Source organism: Gopherus evgoodei, chromosome 2 (assembly GCF_007399415.2).
Source record: "Gopherus evgoodei ecotype Sinaloan lineage chromosome 2, rGopEvg1_v1.p, whole genome shotgun sequence".
NCBI lineage: Eukaryota > Metazoa > Chordata > Testudines > Testudinidae > Gopherus > Gopherus evgoodei.
Genome location: NC_044323.1, coordinates 243,507,884 through 243,529,119, shown reverse-complemented (window position 1 = coordinate 243,529,119; position 21,236 = coordinate 243,507,884). Strand labels below are relative to the sequence as shown.

The window sequence follows — 21,236 nt, the reverse complement described above, 5'->3', positions numbered from 1 at the left end:
TGAAAACTCATGCTCCAAAACGTCTGTTAGTCTCTAAGGTGCCACAGGATTCTTTGCTGCTTTTACTGATCCAGACTAACACGGCTACCCCTCTGATAAATAACTTTCAGTTACTACAAAACCTGTGTTCTGGTTTGAACCTGGAACCTAGAGGCAGAAGGATCTTTTACTCCATTACACTCACTAAGCCACCATAATTAATAGTTCTGATAAGTACCACGCTGCTGCAGTGTGTGTAAGATATTATTGCTTTTCTTTTAGTTACTAATTTCTGTCTAGTCTGACTCAGAGCAGGATTTGCAAGGTTATGCTCAAGGCTAAATCTGATCTAGATATCTATAAGTGCAGTGGTTCACAGAACAAAAATATTAAGAATAAAATAAAAACTTTTATGACTGTCAATAAGCAATGTCACCACAGAGTGAGAATAATGTTGATTTCTCCCCCAAACTATGGTATGTGTTTCTTAAATTCTCAAGAACCATGGTTCCCATAATCATTCCCCCCGTGTTTAAAAGAATGGCAAGAGTAAAATATGATTTCTATTAGAGGTTATGTGTGGCAATGCTCATTGTGATTTTGCTCCATATCTGGTGACTCAGACTCTAGGACTGGAAGGGACCTCGAGAGGTCATCGAGTCCAGTCCCCTGTCCTCATGGCAGGACCAAATACTGTCTAGACCATCCCTAATAGACATTTATCTAACCTACTCTTAAATATCTCCAGAGATGGAGATTCCACAACTTCCCTAGGCAATTTATTCCAGTGTTTAACTACCCTGACAGTTAGGAACTTTTTCCTAATGTCCAACCTAAATCTCCCTTGCTGCAGTTTAAGCCCATTGCTTCTTGTTCTATCATTGGAGGCTGAGGTGAACAAGTTTTCTCCCTCCTCCTGATGACACCCTTTTAGATACCTAAAAAAGTGCTGTCATGTCCCCTCTCAGTCTTCTCTTTTCCAAACTAAACAAACCCAATTCCTTCAGCCTTCCTTCATAGGTCATGTTCTCAAAACCTTTAATCATTCTTGTTGCTCTTCTCTGGACTCTCTCCAATTTCTCCACATCTTTCTTGAAATGCGGTGCCCAGAACTGGACACAATACTCCAGTTGAGGCCTAACCAGCGCAGAGTAGAGCGGAAGAATGACTTCTCGTGTCTTGCTCACAACACACCTGTTAATGCATCCCAGAATCATATTTGCTTTTTTTGCAACAGTATCACACTGTTGACTCATATTAAGCTTGTGGTCCACTATGACCCCTAGATCTCTTTCTGCCATACTCCTTCCTAGACAATCTCTTCCCATTCTGTATGTATGTGTGAAACTGATTGTTCCTTCCTAAGTGGAGCACTTTGCATTTATCTTTATTGAACTTCATCCTGTTTACCTCAGACCATTTCTCCAATTTGTTCAGATCATTTTGAATTTTGACCCTGTCCTCCAAAGCAGTTGCAATCCCTCCCAGTTTGGTACCATCCGCAAACTTAATAAGCGTACTTTCTATGCCAACATCTAAATCATTGATGAAGATATTGAACAGAGCCGGTCCCAAAACAGACCCCTGCGGAACCCCACTTGTTATACCTTTCCAGCCACTACTCTCTGAGTACGGTTATCCAGCCAGTTATGCACCCACCTTATAGTAGCCCCATCTAAATTGTACTTTCCTAGTTTATTTATAAGAATATCATGCGAGACCGTATCAAATGCCTTACTAAAGTCTAGGTATATCACATCCACCGCTTCTCCCTTATCCACAAGGCTCATAATCCTATCAAAGAATGCTATCAGATTAGTTTGACACGATTTGTTCTTTACAAATCCATGCTGGCTGTTCCCTGTCACCTTACCACCTTCCAAGTGTTTGCAGATGATTTCTTTAATTACTTGCTCCATTATCTTCCCTGGCACAGAAGTTAAACTAACTGGTCTGTAGTTTCCTGGGTTGTTTTTATTTCCCTTTTTATAGATGGGCACTATATTTGCCCTTTTCCAGTCTTCTGGAATCTCCCCCGTCTCCCATGATTTCCCAAAGATAATAGCTAGAGGCTCAGATACCTCCTCTATTAACTCCTTGAGTATTCTAGGATGCATTCCATCAGGCCCTGGTGACTTGCAGGCATCTAACTTTTCTAAGTGATTTATTACTCTTTTCTTATTTTCTCTTCTAAACCTACCCTCTTCCCGTAAGCATTCACTATACTAGACATTCCTTCAGACTTCTCAGTGAAGACCAAAACAAAGAAGTCATTAAGCATCTCTGCCATTTCCAAGTCTCCCGTTACTGTTTCCCCCTCCTCACTGAGCAGTGGGCCTACCCTGTCCTTGGTCTCCCTCTCGCTTCTAATGTATTGATAAAAAGTCTTCTTGTTTCCCTTTATTCCCATAGCTAGTTTGAGCTCATTTTGTGCCTTTGCCTTTCTAATCTTGCCTCTGCATTCCTGTGTTATTTGCCTATATTCATCCTTTGTAATCTGACCTAGTTTCCATTTTTTATATGACGCCTTTTTATTTTGTAGGTCACGCAAGATCTCGTGGTTAAGCCAAGGTGGTCTTTTGCCACATTTTCTATCTTTCCTAACCATCGGAATAGCTTGCTTTTGGGCGCTTAATAGCGTCCCTTTGAAAAACTGCCAACTCTCAGTTGTTTTTCCCCTCAGTCTTGATTCCCATGGGACCTTACCTATCAGCTCTCTGAGCTTACCAAAATCCGCCTTCCTGAAATCCATTGTCTCTATTTTGCTGTACTCCCTTCTACCCTTCCTTAGAATTGCAAACTCTATGATTTCATGATCACTTTCACCCAAGCTTCCTTCTACTTTCAAATTCTCAACGAGTTCCTCCCTATTTGTTAAAATCAAGTCTAGAACAGCTTCCCCCCCAGTAGCTTTTTCAACTTTCTGAAATAAAAAGTTGTCTGCAATGCCATCCAGGAACTTATTGGATAGTCTGTGCCCCGCGGTGTTATTTTCCCAACATATATCTGGATAGTTGAAGTCCCCCATCACCACCAAATCTTGGGCTTTGGATGATTTTGTTAATTGTTTGAAAAAAGCCTCATCCACCTCTTCTACCTGATTAGGTGGCCTGTAGTAGACTCCTAGCACGACATCACCCGTGTTTTTTACCCCTTTTAGCCTAACCCAGAGACTCTCAACACTTCCATCTCCTATGTCCATCTCCACCTCAGTCCAAGTGTGTACATTTTTAATATATAAGGCAACACCTCCTCCATTTTTCCCCGTCTATCCTTCCTGAGCAAACTATACCCATCCACACCAACATTCCAGTCGTGTGTATTATCCCACCAAGTTTCAGTAATGCCAACAATGTCATAGTTGTATTTATTTATTAGCACTTCCAGTTCTTCTTGCTTATTACCCATACTTCTTGCATTTGTATATAGGCATCTAAGATACTGGTTTGATCTTGCCTCCCAGCTTTGCCCTGACCCTCCTTTCTCTCTGCCATTATAGCCCATGCTCCCTCCTGTTTCCGACCCATCTCCAAGGTCTTGTTCCCCACTTACCTGTGGGGTTTGCTCACCTGTCCCCATCGAACTTAGTTTAAAGCCCTCCTTACTAGGTTAGCCACTCTGTGCGCAAATAAGGCCTTTCCCCTCCTCGAAAGGTGAAGGCCATCTCTGCCTAGCAGTCCTTCCTCGAATAGCATCCCGTGGTCGAGGAAGCCAAAGCCCTCTTGGCGACACCATCTTCACAGCCAGGCATTCACCTCCACGATGCATCTGTCTCTGCCCGGGCCCCTACCTTCGACAGGAAGAATCTAAGAGAATACCACCTGCGCTCCAAACTCCTTAACCCGTACTCCCAGAGCCCTGTAGTCACTCTTGATCTGCTCAGTGTCACACCTCACAGTATCATTTGTGCCCACATGGATGAGTAGCATGGGGTAGTAGTCAGAAGGCTGAATAATCCTCGACAATGCCTCTGTAACATCTCGGATATGGGCCACTGGCAGGCAGCATACCTCCCGGGATGAACGGTCAGGGCGACAGATGGGTGTCTCCATCCCCCTCAGCAGAGAGTCTCCAACCACCACTACCTTACGTTTCTTATTATCAGTGGTGGCAGCAGACCTCCCAGCCTTAGGGGTACGAGGCTTCCCCTCCTTAACTGTTGGGGATGATTCCTTCTCTCCTGTATCAAGAAGAGCATAACGGTTATCTATTACCACAGTTGGAGGGTTCGCAGCAGGGGTGGAGCACTGCCTGCTGCCAGAAGTAACCAGCTGCCAGTGTCCACCCTGAAACATCTCCTCCTCCACTGGTGTGTCAGTACTGTGAACTGGGACAGCTACGTCAGCTGTCTCCACATGGATACTGTCCAGGAATTGCTCATGGATATGGATGTTCCTCAGCCTAGCCACCTCCTCCTGTAGCTCTCCCACCTGCTGCCTGAGAGATTCCACCAGTAGGCACCTTTCACATTGGATGCCACCACCAGCCTGGATATCAGTAAGTGGAAATTGCAAGTTACAGTCTTTGCAAACCCACACCAAAATCTGGGTAAAAGCATCCATGCTTTGGTCCTCTGTCTGGCTACAGGCGCAGGTGGAGGAGACAGAAGCAGTGCTGCCACAGGTGTTGCGGGTCCTCCTAACCATCGTAAGCCTCCCTCTGTCAAACTCTCTCAAATTCCCGTCTGCAGCTCCCTGTCCGCTCTGCTCTGCTTTAAACAGAAAGGTTTTGGATGTGGCTTGGTTTATAGATTCAGGGGACCAATGGGTCACAGATGAGACTGACAAGGGACCCCCACTCCCTTTCTACTCCCCTTCCAAACTCCCTTGCGAAACTCCCTGTTAGCAGCTCCTGTTCGCTAAGCTCCGTGGTCACTTGTGCGCAGCTTTATAAAGCCCTGGCCTGATTGAATGCCCCGCCCACTGGTTAAGCTCAGCCAATTACCAGAGGCTTCTAGCTTTCAAACCTTCCTTGGTAGCTCTGCCTCCAACTGCCAGCTACAGCACACGGTCCTTCAAACAAACAAACCACCACAACAACCAAACCGACTGACAAACACAAGCTCAGCACACAGCAAGTAACCCTCAAACACAAACACACACACTGCAGACAGTCACTTACTCCACAGACGCTGTATTTGCTCCTCCTTCACCTGGAGAACTCCCTTGCGAAACTCCCTGTTAGCAGCTCCTGTTGCCCCAAAGCAAAAGACAAAAAAAAGCTAGTGACTACAGACATTAACTACAGGCAGATAGTGTGTATATCCTGGCCCCCTTGAAGTCTAGGGGAGTTTTGCCGTGGACTCCAATGGGGCTAGGGTTTCATCCACTGTCTTTTTGTCCCACTCAGTGACCTACCTACCTACCAACCAGAGCGATTATTGTGAAGCTATTTGAAAAGTCAGGTGGAGCTGCTGACTGTCTGGCCCTTGTGTCTGGAATGGAATTTCAGCATTTCAGCAAACAAACAGCTGTTTGATGCTCTCTTAATTGTTTTATGTCTTTGAATATTTGACTCATTAGGGCTTTGTGCTGAGTCACTACCTCCCTGTTTACACAATCTACTGTTTCCAAAGTTTGAAGTCAGTTTTGTTCAGATGTGCTTCTGAAACACTGACAAAGTTAGAACAAAAATACAAAGAGAAACCCAAAGGATGGAGATGACTAAACCTTTCTTGTATTTTTTAAAATATAGGACAGCATAATATTGATATGACTTAATACATTTATTCTGCAAGGTTCAGAGAGACTTTTGAGGGGGATTGGAAAGAAAAAGGGAGAGAATGTGTTTCCATTGGGATCAAGAAGTTATTACAAGTGTCTGGATGACATAAAGAAAGGCATGGAAGAAGGAAACAAAGGGAAAAAATGGTGGTGCAAAGGGGCAAGACTTACAGCTGAAGACATTTAGGGGATTTAGACACAACTTTTATTCAAGTTAATAGAAGATGCTTGCCAAAATCCCATTAAATGCCTTGGAAAATCTCAATTTATGTATATTTCTTAAGAGAATAATCTTTAAACAAAAATACAACAAAAAATGCTGTTAAGAAATCAAGTGGAATCTGTAGTTTCAAAATTATAAATAGCTACCCTTGCAAACTATAGCTAAATTATTTCTTCCATAGCTTACCTGCCAAGAAAAAATTCAGCACTCTCTATTTCCACCGCTACTCTTGATGCCATCCTAAAAAGCTGTGTAAGGAGTTAAGCTTATCAACTGTTGAAAGAGAAACCAAGCCAACTTGATTTGAACACCGTTACATTATTTAATATATGATCTATTATAGGAAAATATGTCTGAAGAGTATCGTGACAGGTGCTGCAGGAATAAAAGACATGAAACCCCCAGTGCATTTTTCTGCAATGATACTCAGGTAAAAGACAACTTATTTTTTGAATGATTGCACATGTTCGTTGCAAGGTAGGTGTGTGTGTGTGCCCTGAGCACAGTCACTAGAAAATATGCCCTCCACGGTATCTGTCAAGTCGGCTCTGGTGCCCTTTACTGGGCACCAGAGCCGACTATACGTCCATAGCGTTGGTGTATAGGGCACTGCTGACCACGTCCTCTCAGTTCCTTCTTACCACCCATTATGGTCGCTGGAAATGCTCTATCCTTCTCTTGCAAATCTTCCTCAGTGGACTTTGTTTCCTCTCTTTCTATACATATAGTTTTGTTCATAGTTGGTTAAGTTTCTCTTGTAGTTGTTAGTTAGTTTCCTCCGCTCCCAGTACTGAGGCATGCCTTGGTAGCTGAGCTTCAAGGCTTGTGGCTCCTGCAGCAAGGCTATACCTCTGGGCTACCCACATTCCAGTTGCCTTAATTGCTTAGCGGAAGCTTACATTTGGGAGTGCTGCAAGAGTCGCAGGGACTTCAAGCCCTGTATCAAAAATGACCAGGATGCTAGGCTGAAGTCCCTCTTAATAGAAACAGTGCTTGGACCGCTATTGGAGCCAGGCCATTCAAACTCAGCACCAAGCACCTTGGTGTCACTGAGGAGCACTCCTGCCGCTGTCTGGGCACCTCAGCAACATTCAGCATTTCCAGTGCTGAGAAAAAAACAAAAGAAGATGCCAGTCAAGATAGGACATTCCCTGACCTCTAGGATGGCCAGGCATGGAAACCAGAACAGAATGCGACCCGCACTGGGCCACTCCACAGCCCTTGGTACTGTATAAAGGGAAGCTGGCTGTGATGGTCCAGTTCCAGTGTTCCCTGCCTTGACACTGTTCACTGGCACCGATGGGAACTGCTCCTCTGGACAGAGGACTTCTTGTCCTCAGAGTCGGAAGTGGAGTCGTATATCTCCCATAGGAGCCAGCCCCAACAGGCAAGTCGGCACTATCCTGCAATGGACCTGGGCCAGGCCATACCATTGACTGCTTGGCCTGCTGGCTAGAGGCAGGTGCCTGCACAGTAGTTCTTCTAGAACCTTTGGGCATTTCCCTTTATGCAAGGTCCTCAATGGAAGTGCTCACACTCGGTGGCCTGCGAGGGAAGAGTGCTGCCACTTCTTCAAGCAGAGCCTGATCCAGGCTCTGGTACCGAGTACCAGGAGCCAACATCATGGAACCTGTCTGGTGCCAAAAGCAAGGAGTAGTAGTGCTCCCTGCCAGTGCAAGCTTCCTCCTCCTCTTCTCCTGATGAGGCCATGACAGGAGTTGACATGTCACCCTCTCATGATGACTATAAGGCCCATCAGGAACTTCTTAAGAGAGTGGCCCAAAACCTGGGCATTCAGGCTGAGGGGGTTCAGGAGTCCTCCCACTCTTTGGTGGACATCTTGTGACCTTTCCCCTCAGTGAAGCCATCATGGACCTAATAAAAACCCTGTGGTAAACCCTGGTGTCCCTACCTCCTACGGACAAGAAGGGTGAAAAGAAGTACTTTGTCCTAGCTAGATAATATGAGTTTTTGTGTCCTCATCCCACCCCCATGGGATATCTGGTGGCTCTGCTGCCAATGAGCAACAGTGACAGGAGTTATAAGGGGCTAGCCCCAAAGCAAAGACAAAAAAAAGCTAGACCTGTTTGGGAGGAAGGTCTACTCAACTGGCAGTTTGCAGCTCAGGATCACTAATCAAAAGCGCTTCTGAGCAGATGTGACTTTAACACTTAGAAAGCCTTGTTAAAGTTTAAGGACTCGATGTCCTAAGAGGCCTAATGGGAATTTTCCTCTTTGGTGGAGGAAGGGAAGTCCGTAGCAAAGGCTTCCCTACAAGTGGCCCTGGATGCTGAGGATTCAGAGACCAGGTCCATGGCCTCCACAGTGGTCATGTGTAGGAGTTCCTGGCTCCAAGTCTCAGGCCTCCCAAATGAGGTTCAGCAGACCCTCTAGGACCTTCCCTTTGAGTGCACTTCACTCTTCTCAGAGCAGACAGACATCAGGCTTCATGACCTCAAGGACTCCAGGGATAATCTGAAGTCCCTGGGCTTCTACACCTCACTGTCTTTGAGAAGCATTATAGGCCCCAACATTTCTCCTGGTTCTTCCCTCTGCCAGCCCGGCAGGACTCTCAGAGAAAGAGAAATAAAGGCTTCAGGCAGAGACCTTCACTCCAGTCCTCCTCAATGTCAGTGCCTGCTCCTCCCAGATATTCAGGGGGCTCTAAGTAGGCCTTTTGATTTGGTGTTTGAGGATACCGTACCAGTCACAGAAACTTTGGATCCAACCTACCCTTTGTTTGTGGACCACTTGTCCGGACAATAGTCCCATATTATTACAAACCATTGGGTACTGAGCACAATAGAAGTGGGATATACCCTTCAATTCAGTTCTTCCCTCCCACCTCACCTCTCTCCCCATCCCTCTTCAGGGACTCCTCTCACAAGCAACTTCTGGCCCAAGAGGTGCAGTTGCTCCTGCAGGTGGGAGCCATGGAAGAGGTTCCACAGAATTTAAGGGGTTGCAGGTTCTACTCCCAGCTTTTGGGGTTAGGAAAAAACAAGGGGGAGTCTCAGACCTATCCTGGACCTGCACCAGCTTAACAATTATCTCAAGAAGCTAAAGTTCTGCATGGTCTCCTTGGAGTCCATCATCACCTCCCTGGATCTAGGGGACTAGTACATCGCCTTTGATTTGAGAGATGCCTATTTTCACACACCAGTTTTTCAGGGTCACAGGAGGTTCCTCAGATTGATAGTGGATCACGTGCATTACCAATTTGCAGTTCTCTTCAGCCTGTCAGCTATCCCACACGTTTTTACGAAGTGCATGGCAGTAGTAGCAGCCTTCTTGAGGAGCCAAGGGGTGCAGGTGTGTCTTTAGCTCAATGACTGTCTGATCATAGACCAAACCAGGGCTCAGAGGGAGTCCAGCATCCACCTCATCCAGTTGACTTTCCAGGACCTGGGCCTGGTTATAAATACACAGAAATCTACCCTTACCCCAGTTCAGAGGATAGAGTTTATCTGAGCTGTGCTTAACTCTGTCCAGGCCAGAGCCTTCCTCCCAGAAAGGTGATTTCAAGCAGTCATGGAGTTCATAGCATGCCTCAAGGATCACCCAATGACGATGGCCCAGAGCTGTCTGAGACTCTTGGGTCATATGGCCACATGTACTTATGTAGTATATGCACGAGACTGCACCTCAGACCTCTCCCAGCCAAACTGCCCTCATCTGGATATGGTCCTTATGATTCCTCTTCTAGTTCTCAACTCACTCCATTGGTGGCAGGACCCACTGGCAGTTTGCAAGGGCATCCCATTTTCATGGCCCCATCCATTACTCTTCCTGGCCACAGATGCATCAGCACTGGGCTGGGGAACTCACTTGAGTCTCCTCAGAACTCAAGGCCTGTGGTCCCCGGAAGAACTCTTTATAGACATCAATGTCAGGGAGCTCAGGGCAGTCCTCCTGGCTTGTCAGGCATTCCTGCCCCATGTTAAAGGCAAAAATGTGTTGGTTCTAACAGACAACATGGTGGGCATGTTCTTCGCCTCCTGCCCTGTGTTGGGAGGCAGTTCGGTTGTGGGATTTTTTCGTAACCTACTCGATTCACCTTGAGGCCTCCTACCTACCAGGAGCACAAAACGAGCACAAAATCAGCTCAACAGATGCTTGACCGATCACCATGAGTGATCCCTTGCCTAGATGTCATGAAGGTCATTTCCAGCAGCAGGGGACTCCCCAGGTAGATCTGTTTGCAACAAAGCACAACAGGAAGTATTACCAGTTCTGCTCCCTTTTGGGCCACAGCCTCGAGTCACTTTCAGATGCTTTCCTTCTTCCATGGACAGGTCACCTGTTCTGTGCTTTCCCTCCTATTCCACTTGTGCCCAAGGTCCTGTTGAAGATCAAACAGGACCAAGTGCAGGTCATTCTGATAGCTCCGCCTTGGCCCTGCCTGCATTGGTTCGCCTCTCTGTTGGACCTCTCAGTGGCGTCACCAATCCCACTACTTCTACATCCAGACCTGATCTCTCAGGACCACGGTCATCTGCTCCACCTGAACCTTGGGTCCTTCCACCTCATGGCCTGGAAGGTCCATGGCTAAACCCCACAGAACTAGCCTGCTCGGAGCAGGTCCTTAAGGTTGTACTAGGAATCAGAAAAGCTTCCACTAGGGCGACTTACCTAGCAGAATGGAAGTGGTTTGCTATCTGGTCTTCCCAGTAGGGTGTCTCATCTATGCGATCGTCACTGCTGTTCATTCTAGTGTACTTACTGCACTTGAGACTGCAATCTATTAGAGTTTAACCGTGTAATCGATTAGAGTCCACCTGGCAGCAATCTCTGCTTTTCACCTTTGGATGACTGATCCATCTTTCTAACCATTTCCTTAAGGGCTTTGAGAGGTTGTATCCTCAGGTGCAACTGTTACCCAGGGTTCTTTCAACCCAAAGCTCTTGGTAACTTTTACTCTGTGCGAAGAGGTGTCAGGAAATAAATGAGGGGAGACATGGTTGTCCAGTCAATAGATGGCCGGCCCAAACAGGACAACACAAGAGTGCGTTCACTTAAAGCTAAACTTTACTTAGTCTCAAGCACTTACGCATGTCTGCAACAGATTAGTAAAACACCCCCAGCCCTTGATAATTATTAAAGCTAAGTTTGGCTCTCAAGTGACACAGCGGCAGGCTTCTGGTGGCCAAATCTTTTGTCTGCTGGTGGGGACCACAAGATGTATCCAGAGGGAGAGTCCCAGAAAAGTCCCAAACGAGTCCAACTACCTAAAACTTTTCCCCCTTATTTATACATTAGTAATAGAATGACATGTCCCTTAAAGAAAACTTGTTAAGTATGCAGTTTCAATGGTCAAGCAAGAGGTTCCTTCTGATTATTGATTAACCAGGTGTGGGTTTTTCCAGAGTTTACAGCCTTGAGATCCCAATAGATATTCCTGGGACACATCCTGCTCTTTTAAAATGCATGTATCAGCAACTTCAGCACAATTCTTATCAGGAAGGACACAGGGTCAAGCCACTGGCAACTTACTCGTTACTGTACCTCTCCTGGAAGGTGACCTTCTTTATGGCCATTACTTCAGCCAGAAGAGTTTCAGAGATCCGTACCCTCACTTTGGAGCCACTGTACATGGTGTTCTTTAAGGATAAGGTGCAGTTGTGTCCTCACCCAGCTTTCCTCCCAAAAGGTGGTCTCCCAGTTCCATAGCAATCAAGCTATCTTCCTACTAGTTTTCTATCCGAAGCCACATTCCACAGGGAAGAGCAAAGGCTTCACTTGTTAGATGTTGGGTATGCACTGGCTTTCTACATAGAAAGGACCAAACAGTTTCGGAAATCCACCTGTGTTTGTAAAGGTTGCTAACAGGATGAAAGGTCTCTCCATCAGAGCTCAGGTAATTTCTTCATGGATCATGTCATGTGTTTGGATATGTTACAAACTAGCAGGTGTTCCCACCCTAACCGCTCATTCAACAAGGACACAAAGCGTCTTCAGAAGTGTTTTGAGCCCAGGTCCTTATTCAGGACATTTGTAGCGCAGCAACTTGGTCATCAGTGTGCACATTTGCTTCTCATTATGCCATCGCGTAGCAGGTTAGGGACAATGCTGGATTTGACCAATCTGTGTTGCAGTCAGCATGTCAGTAAACTCCGAGCCCTATACCTACTGAAGGATATAAGAAAGCCCAGTATCCTGTCTTCTGACAGTGGCCAATCCCAGGTGCCCCAGAGGGAATGAACAGAACAGGTAATCCATTCCCTGTCACCCATTCCCAGCTTCTGACAAACAGAATCTAGGGACACCTGTACAACTGCTGGGATCTCCTATGTTGGAATGGACATGTGCAATCACTCAAAAAAGAAAATCTTTCTGTAACTAGTTCACGATGTGTTGCACATGTCCATTCCAAGACCCATCGTCCTACCCATCTTATCAGAGTTGGCTGGAAAGAAGGAACTGAGGGGGTATCGGGTTGGCAGTGCCCTATATACCAATGCTATGAACACACAGCCCCAGAGCACACCAGAGCCAACCTGACAGATACCACTAAGGGAAAATTTTCCGACAGCTGTGCTCGGGGCACACACACATCTACATTGGAATGGATATGTGCAGTTACAGAAAGGTTAGTACCCTTTTTTTCCCCCAGAGTTTCCTTGCGCTCGTGTGTTGTAGATTTCTTTTCTGTATAATCCAATCTCTGTGTAACAAATTCTGCTGATGGAGACTGTTATGTTGTAATCACAGCAAGTCCTGGTATTCAGAATTTGTATTACAGAACTGTTCATTTTAAAACTTGATAACGGTTAGACTGCTGGTGAGCTGAGGCCACAGCCTATCATACTGACCAATATTGTCTCATTTTTTCCTTGTACTCCCCCCTCCCATCCCTGTCAGTCTGTCTCCATCAGTTTCTTATATTTAGATTATAAATTCTTTGGGGCAGAGACCATCTTTTTTTCCATGTTTGTACAGAGCCAAGCACAGTGGACTTGTAAGAGCTAATAAAATAATTTCCTTTTAATCTTTTCCGGGCCTAAAATTTATGCATACTGCACACAAATACTTGATTTTTATTTGAAACTTTAAGTAGTAATTCTGTTTCCGAAGAAGCCAATATCTCATACTACAGAGATTATACTCACTTATCAAAATACTGATTTTTTAAAAATATTTTCATCCAATATGGAATGAAGAACAAGATGCCTTCTTTGTGTCAGTTAGCTAACAAGTACAAATTAATCTTTCAAATGCTTTGTTTTATTTTCCTACCAACATTTTTCCTGTTATTACCAATACAACTAAACCTTCAATTCAGATATTGATCTTTAATTCTATGTCTGTAAGACATCTTTTACAAAATAATCTGCACTTTCTAGTAAGAAATATTTCTAAAATAATGTTGTGGCAGACATTGTCCCCATGTAGAAGCCAAAGTTGTTATTGGTGGGGGAGGTGGAATCTCATTACTATACATACTAATATTCATAAATTCACATGTAGGTAGTTGTCATAATCACAAAATCACTTTTTAAAATTTGATATGTTAGTTTGCTTTAGATAAGATCAAACCCCACCAGTGTCAGTTGTAATTGCAGACTGAATTCAACACATCTAGGAATGCTTCATACAGTATGAGGGTCTGAAAATTTAGTCAGGTTAGCCACATGATATATTGGAAGAGAACAGCATAGCAGCTTCTAAACAAGCTAATACCAACTGAAACAGCTTAAGACAGCCAACCATTATATAAAATCTAAGGGAACTCAAATTCAAGGTATCTTTTCTTTATTTCTTTCTTCATAGGAAATAAGGTCATTACAGAATATGGCATGTGACATGCTTAAGTTCTTTTATAAAAAAAAGATCAACAAAGATTTCAGATGGCAAACTGCTCGGGTTTCATGTATGACATTAGAAATTCTACGTTGCAGATGTGATAGAGAGAGCAAAAATAGAAAGGTAAGTTGTTGGGAGAGCCTACAAATTACCTTGCATATTTTATATAAAGAAGGAAGGACATTGCTCTTTTAAGTCTCTTCAGGATAGAAAGTTACTACCATCAACCAAAATGAAACATTATAAAACTCACCCCATATAGTATGCCCTTTGATACAGAGCTTTAGGCTCTGATGTAAAGCCTATTGACGTCTATGGAAAGATTCTATGGTAAGCATTAACACTTTTCAAAATAAGTACTCTGGTAATATTTTTGAACCATAATTTTTCAGTTTCACCCTTTAATAGTACAGTAAAAGCTGAACTGTCTGGCACTTTACCCACCGGAAAGCTCTATAAACTGGCATTGCTGATCTTCGTTGAAAGTCCAGTTGGCACAGGGCAAGTAGGCTCCCTACCTGGCTCTGTGTGGCTCCCCAGAAGCAGCAACATGATGTCCCTGCTGCTCCTAGGTGGAGGAATGGCCACAGGGGCTCTGTGCGCTGCCCCTGCCCTACTCGCTGGCTCCACAGCACCCAGTGACTCGGAACCGATGCCAATAGGAGCTGCGGAGGCGGTGCCTGCGAGCGGAGGCAGCATGCAGAGCCGCCCAGCTGTGCCTGTGCCTAGGAGCAGCAGGGACATCATGTTGCCTCTTGCAGGGAGCCACCCTAGGTGAGTGCCAGCCAGATCTGGCACCCTAAAACCCCTTCTGTGCTCCAACCCCCTGTCCCGAGCTCCCTTCCGCACCCAAACTCCCTCCCAGAGCCTATCTCAGTCCCTACCTGAGCCCTCTCTTGCACCCACACTCCTTCCCAAATCCCGGAGCCCCCTCCTGCACCTCAAACCCCTCATCCCTCATCTCACTCCATAGACGGCACCCCCAGACAGAGCCCTCACCCCTTCACACACTTAATTCTCAGCCAGACTCTCCGTCCCGCACCCTGAACCCCTCATTTCTGGCTCCACCCTGGAGCCCACACCCCCTTCCACACCCCACACCCCCTGCAATTGGTAAGGAGTATAACTCTTAGTTAACCAGCATATTTGATTAACTGGCACACACACGCACCCTTCACCCAACATGCCGGATAACAACGCTTTTACTGTAATTGGATTTGGGTTTTTTATATTCATTAACTAACCAAGGATTAGGCAAAGTCGGTACTTGCAAGTGAAACCTTCAAAGCACCACTGGATGCTATAGGAAGATGTGTTGCTAGTTCAGCAGGTGGCATGCTTCCTTCCTTCAGAGTCAAAACTGAGTTTTCTGGTTTGGTGTAAAGAGGCACTGTGCCGCTAGTGGTATTGATCGGACTGTGATCACAAATGACTAAGATTCTATGGGCCTTACTGTGAGTCGCCCAATGTTCTGGCTCAGTTAGGATAATTACATTTGATTGTTTTATGTTTTAAAGTATTTCTCTGCAGAAAGGAACATAAGCTCATCTCGATTAACAATTTAAAACTGTTCTTTTACAGGTTTGCATATTGCTTACACAACCCAGCAAAGACACACTAGGGGCACAAGACCCCAAGAAAAAATGTTGCCAAGAATTATGTGAACTAAAGGAAACTATAGCTAGTCTTAGATCCTGTTGGAATAAGTTTGAAAAAGAAATTGCTAGGTAAAAACCTTAAAATGCAATCCTGTCTGTTTTTTTCAAAGTGCCATTGCTTTGCACTTTACATGCAATCTTCAAGTACTTCTGTCTGCTTACATAAATACTTTTTGCCAAAGTCCTGATGAGAAGATCCAACACCTTGTTCCTGGGGACAAAGCCACTGGAAACCAACAAATTCTAAAGTTCAAGAAGTGAAAGCTAACAACACAATTGGAAGCAAAGACAAACAGAACAGAATGCTGTAGCCTCACCTTCACACGATGAAAAACACTTAGACTTTGTAGCTATCTACAAGTACTGAGTCATGTTTTTTTCAGTAACTTTATATGACTTTAAGGTGAGAAGAAACTTGGGAGGTGCCTACTGTGACAAATAATCTTGGAAAAGGCAAAGAAAGCAAAATGTCAAATTAATATGATGTTTTATATAACTACATCATGGATCAAAACTAACAGTTATGCTAGGTAAGAATGGCTCCTGAGCCAGTTCTGCTGATGCAATAATATTTGAAGTACTGGTATCTGATGGGATCTGCAAGCTGCTTTTGAGGCCAAAAAATGGAACCAGGTCCATGCCAGAAAAAGATAGGGGAATGAATTATTTTTACACAGCCTAGGAAGAGGTATCAGTTTTCGAGGGATCTAGCACAGATGCTGCTGAAGTAGCTAGAGGCGAGACAGAGTAAGACCTGTGGATGGGGAAAAGGGTAGCTCCTGAACATGAGCAAGATCGGCTGACTGGAGAAAATATTAGCATTATGGATTTGGTAATCACAGTTAGCTGCAGGAATAGTTAGAATAGCTTACATTAATTGTGATGACTTTAGTGTATATATTTTATATAGTGTATTTAACATAAAAAAGACATGACAAGGAATGTATGAGTATTTTCAGAGAATAATATATTGGCATTTTACTAATTATATGTTCATATTTAATTTTTGATGAATTCATAAATATTTATTAGTTGCTTATACCTCACAATTTCTTACTTAGATATTACTACTCCTTTTGTAACAAAAGCCACTTTTAATATATCTAACAAAATGGTGTCTCTTTTGGTATCATTGCTTCTGTTCTAGTTTTTGGTGTATGAGACTATCATAGGCAGAGCTGATAATGCCACTGTAGTTAAGGTTAACTGACTGTCACGTGCTCTACTCAGTGTTGTGTGGCACCTCCTTCTGGCAATTAGCTCTGCCTGGTTCAGCGCCCCTTTTCTTCTCTTCTGCCATTGCTGCTCAGCTCTCACTGATTGAGTCATACCATGGCTGCTTTGCGACTCAGCCCTCCAGCCAAGCCACACTGCGATTTCCCCTTCAGAGGATGTCTTTCCAAGTCTCTGGACAAGCAGCATCAGGCAGTCCTCATGCTCGCTACCCTGACTATGTCAGTCCTGCAGTGACTCAGGCAGTCTCCCCTTCAATGCCCCAAGCAACACCGCTATATAATGGATATTAGGGGAACCCCGGCCCACCCTGTATGCTGGGTTCCAGCCAAGGGCTTGTAGCAAGCAGTTAAGGTTTGCTGCTACACCATCCTTACTGCTCTCGCCCCTGGACTACTTCCTACTGTGCTTTTCCAAGCTTTTAATTCTCCAGCCTTCCTAGTCAGACGCTTTTCTCTTAGGCCTACTAAGTAAATCCTTTCTCAGAGGGTCCCTATCCCCGCCACTTTGTTTACCTCAGGGAGAGAGACTACAGGCTTCCTCCGTGCAGCGTCCCACTCCGTTGTCAGCTTCCTGACTTTATAGAAGCCCCATCTATTCCCTTACAGGTGAGTTTCCTTCAAATTAGTGGCCTCCCCACAGCCTAAATCTCCCCCATTTGCAGCTTAACTGGCTGATTGAGCCCACTTCACCTAATTCAATTTCTTCAGGGCTGATGTAGGGTGCACACCCCATCACACACTTCCCACTATAAGAACCTGTTTTCAGTTGCTTATAACTTTTCCAGGGTGTTCAGGCTAAAGTTTTCAATGCCAACTGTCTACCTCAGGCTAATGTTTATTTATTGGAAGCTTGAGTTATTTCAAGGAACAAATTAGGGAAGCCTATATTGTTTTGCCCTTGTTAAAAAAAAATTCTTGCAACTTTTCCATTGAGAAACTCTAGCATTCCATGCACCAGAGCAAGAATGTTAGGAATTGTTAGGAAAGGGATAGAAAATAAGACAAAATATCGTAATACCACTATATGGCATAATGCCACAACTCATGGTGTGTCCGCACATTGAATACTGTGTCCATTTCTGGTCACTCTATCCCATAAAGGATACAGTGGAATTGGAAAAGTTTCAGAGAAGGGCAACAAAGACAATCAAAGGTATGGAACAGCTTCCAGCTGAGGAGAGACTAAAAAGTGTAGGGCTGTTCACCCAACTAAGAGAAGATATGATAGAGGGCTGTAAAATCATGAATGATGTAGAGAAAAGTATCATTTACTTTTCCACAATACAAAAACCATGGGTCACCCAATTAAATTAATAAGCAGCAGGTTTAATACAATCTAAGAGGAAGTACTTTTTCACATAATGTACAATTAACCTGTGGAACTCATTGCCGTGGGATGTTGTGCTGGCTAACAATATAACTGGGTTCAAAAAAGAAACGAATTTATGGAAGATAGGTCCATCAATTGCTATTAGCCAAGATGGTTAGGGGTGTAACCCTATGCTCAGGGCAATCCTAAACCTCCAACTGCCAGAAACTGGAAGGGAAAGACAGGATGGATCACTCTGGCTGCCCTGTTCTGTACACTCCCCTTGAAGCTCTGGTAGTCGCTACTCTCAGAGATAGGCTACTGAGCTGGATGGGTCATTGGTCTGACCCAATATGACAGCCCTTATGTTCTTAAGGGCTTGAAATTTGGCCAGGTGGGTCACCCTGCTGTCACAGTTGTGCCTTTTGCTATGCTTGTGAAAATTGGATCCAAGTGATCAGCCTAGAAAAATTGCAGTTTACACATCCTAATTAGAGATTTGGCAGGTAAATTCTCAGAAGATTCGATCTGCACTGAGCACACTCCAGCCCAGGAATGCCAGGACTGAGCATAACATTAATTCAGCCTTCTTATGCATAGGCATTATGATGATTCTTTAATTACATGATTACACATTTTTCCAGAGAACCCCTGCCTCATTCAGTGCACAGGATAAACAGTGCTCTAGGAACAAATCGGGGTTGTGTAATGAAAGAGGCTATTGTCTGTAGGCCTCCTGTCTCATTTGTTGCAGAAGTTGGAAGGTATATAGTGAAGGAGAAAGGATAGACTTATGGTAATGGAAGTTGAATGCCACCCTGGAGAACTGGATTCTATCCCTGTTGTGGGAAAGCATACCTTTAAGAGGGTTTGGCAAGAGCTAATTGGAGCCAGTTGTGTTATGCAAAGGCTCATGTGCAATGCTGGTCAGTTAGAAGTCAGAGACTGAATGAAGTGGAACACTGTCAGATTCCTTGGCTCAGAGTGATTTTCAGTCTGAACACCACACCTGCCTCTGCCAGAGTTCCTGTGTGATATTGGACAGATCAGTAAACCAAATTTTGTACAGCTGGCCACTAGTTGTGTTTCTTGTTTTAAGGGTCCACCTGGGATCTGATTCGCAGAAGTGCTAGGCACTCATAATTGCAACTGAAGTCAGTTGAAGCTGTGCTTTGAACATGTAACGTATTATAAAAATGCTAAATTCTCTGAAAAATTAGACCCTGTGTCCCCCAAATTGGGCATTAGTTTATCTCAGTTATGCAGCTATAAAATGGGGATATAATACTATTACCAAATCTTACAGAACAGACATGAAGACAAATTAATTATTGTGTGTGAAGCACTCGGTTGCTATTGCAAGAGCGCTATAGAAATGTCCTGAAGAAGTGAATAAAACTGTATTCAGGGCAGCATTGGGATAGTGGCAGTAAAATAAGGTCTGGGGCACACTTTGAAATAGGCAGATAAACAAAAAATATTGAAGAACTACTCATTGATTGATTAGCAGAGGTCCCATGGAAAAAATAGTGTGTAATCATGTCATTAAAAACAAATAAAATACATATGCATACAGAATTAAAGAAGCACATTCAAGAATGTCTTAACTTTTGAGTGCTGGCCTTCAGAATCTTAACCTTCCTTTAATGTAGGGTTTTGGGGGGTTCATTATGTAATAAAAATAACTCACCTACAATCTCACCTTTACAAATTATACAGGGCACAATATGTGAGTAAGTTGGTACTTCATAAAACTGCATGGGTCTGTACTGACTTGCAACTTTGGACTATTCTAATTGCTTTATAAGAAATTCCTACTCTTTCAGGGTTGCAGAGTGTCTAAGAAGGGATTCCATGGCACCAGCTTCACCAAAACATAATCTTTCCATCTGGCCAATGTGTACAGAAAATAGGCAACAATTGGCAACATTGCCTTCCTAGCCTATTGCAAGAAGTATGAATCATCATAGCGTTCTATGAGTTAAGCTGTTGTAAACTGAAAACTATTTGGAAATCCAAACTTACAACTGAGTCATGCAGAATTATCTCCTGTATCCTACATAAGATATTCCTGTTAATATGCCTCAGAATGATATTAGCTTTTTAGCAACAATAGCATATTATTGACTCATATTCGTGTTCCACTATAACCCCTGATCCTTTTCAGCAGTACTACTGCATAGAAAGTTATTCCCCATTCTGTATATACGCTTTTGACTTTTCCATCCTTTCACTTAATTTAATTTCATCTTGTTGATTTTAGACCAAGTCTCTGATTTGTTAAAGTTGTTTTGTATTCTAATCCTCTCCTCCAAAGTCCTTACAACCTCTCCCAACTTGGTTTCATCTGCAAATTTTATAAGCATATTTTCCACTCCATTATTCCAAGTGATTAATGAAAATATTGAATAGTATCAGACCCAGGATTGACCTCTGTGTGGCCTGATTAGATACACCCTCCCAGTCTGACAGTGAACCACAGATAAGCACTGAGTATATAGCATAGTAATTTAATCTAGACCATATTTCCCTAGTTTTCTTTTGAGCATGTCGTGGAATTGTGTCAAAAGCCTTATTAAAATCAGGATATATCACATCTATAGCCTGATCCAGCTTGAAGTGGGTCATAGGAAATGTAAGGTACTTACTAGTAACTGGAGTTCTTCAAGATGTACTCTGTATATTCACACTCTTGGTGGTATGCCGATCCAGTGCAGCTAGGATGGTGGAACCTTCTAGTAACAGTGCCTATTAGAGGCACCTCGCCCCTCACTTTCTGTCCCTAGAGCTCGCATCAGAGACAGGACATGGCTACAGGAGAGGCATTGGTGCCGTTGCTGCCTCAGTTCCTTCCAAATGCTAATGCAGAATACCAAGTAAAGATACAATTAGGACTCTGCAGAAGCAGGGAATGTGGGCAGGGAGCATGAATATGCAGAGTGCATCTCAAAGTATTCCAGTTACAAGTAACCTCCATTTCTTCCAGTGCCCTCTGCATATTCCTACTCTTGGGAAAGATTGGTGAGCAGTACCTCAGTAAGGAAGGGTGGGGGGTGGAGCCCTAATTTAACAACCATTGAAGTACTACCCTACCAAAACAAGCATTGGACCCAGATTCTAAATCTAGTACATAGTGAGGCCATGTAGTGGCCTTGCAAAATGCAATAGGAACATGTCTGCGAAATGCTGTAGATATGGCCACCCCCCTAGTACTATGAGCTCTAAGAGAAGAAGGAAGGGAAAGCAAATTTCACCTTTAACACTCCTCAATACCAACTCTGGCCCATCTAGATAGGGACTGAGCTG

The 21,236-nt window shown here is 44.0% G+C and overlaps 1 protein-coding gene across 6 annotated transcripts in view; it reads left to right on the top strand.

Moving 5' to 3' along the window:
* The window catches only part of IL7 (interleukin 7), a 30,372-nt gene extending 10,633 nt beyond the window's left edge, over window positions 1-19,739 (top strand). The window contains exons 4-7 of one of the 6 annotated variants that reach the window (XM_030553314.1): window positions 6,269-6,355; window positions 13,696-13,851; window positions 15,310-15,455; window positions 15,569-19,739. In XM_030553314.1, coding sequence (XP_030409174.1) covers window positions 6,269-6,355; window positions 13,696-13,851; window positions 15,310-15,455; window positions 15,569-15,647 — 468 coding nt within the window. In that variant the 3' untranslated portion in view covers window positions 15,648-19,739. Of the gene's footprint in view, window positions 1-6,268; window positions 6,356-13,695; window positions 13,852-15,309 lie in introns of all 6 variants that reach the window. The other 5 variants (XM_030553318.1, XM_030553319.1, XM_030553317.1 and 2 more) reach the window with 5 other exon arrangements.
* The last annotated feature ends 1,497 nt before the right edge of the window (window positions 19,740-21,236 follow it).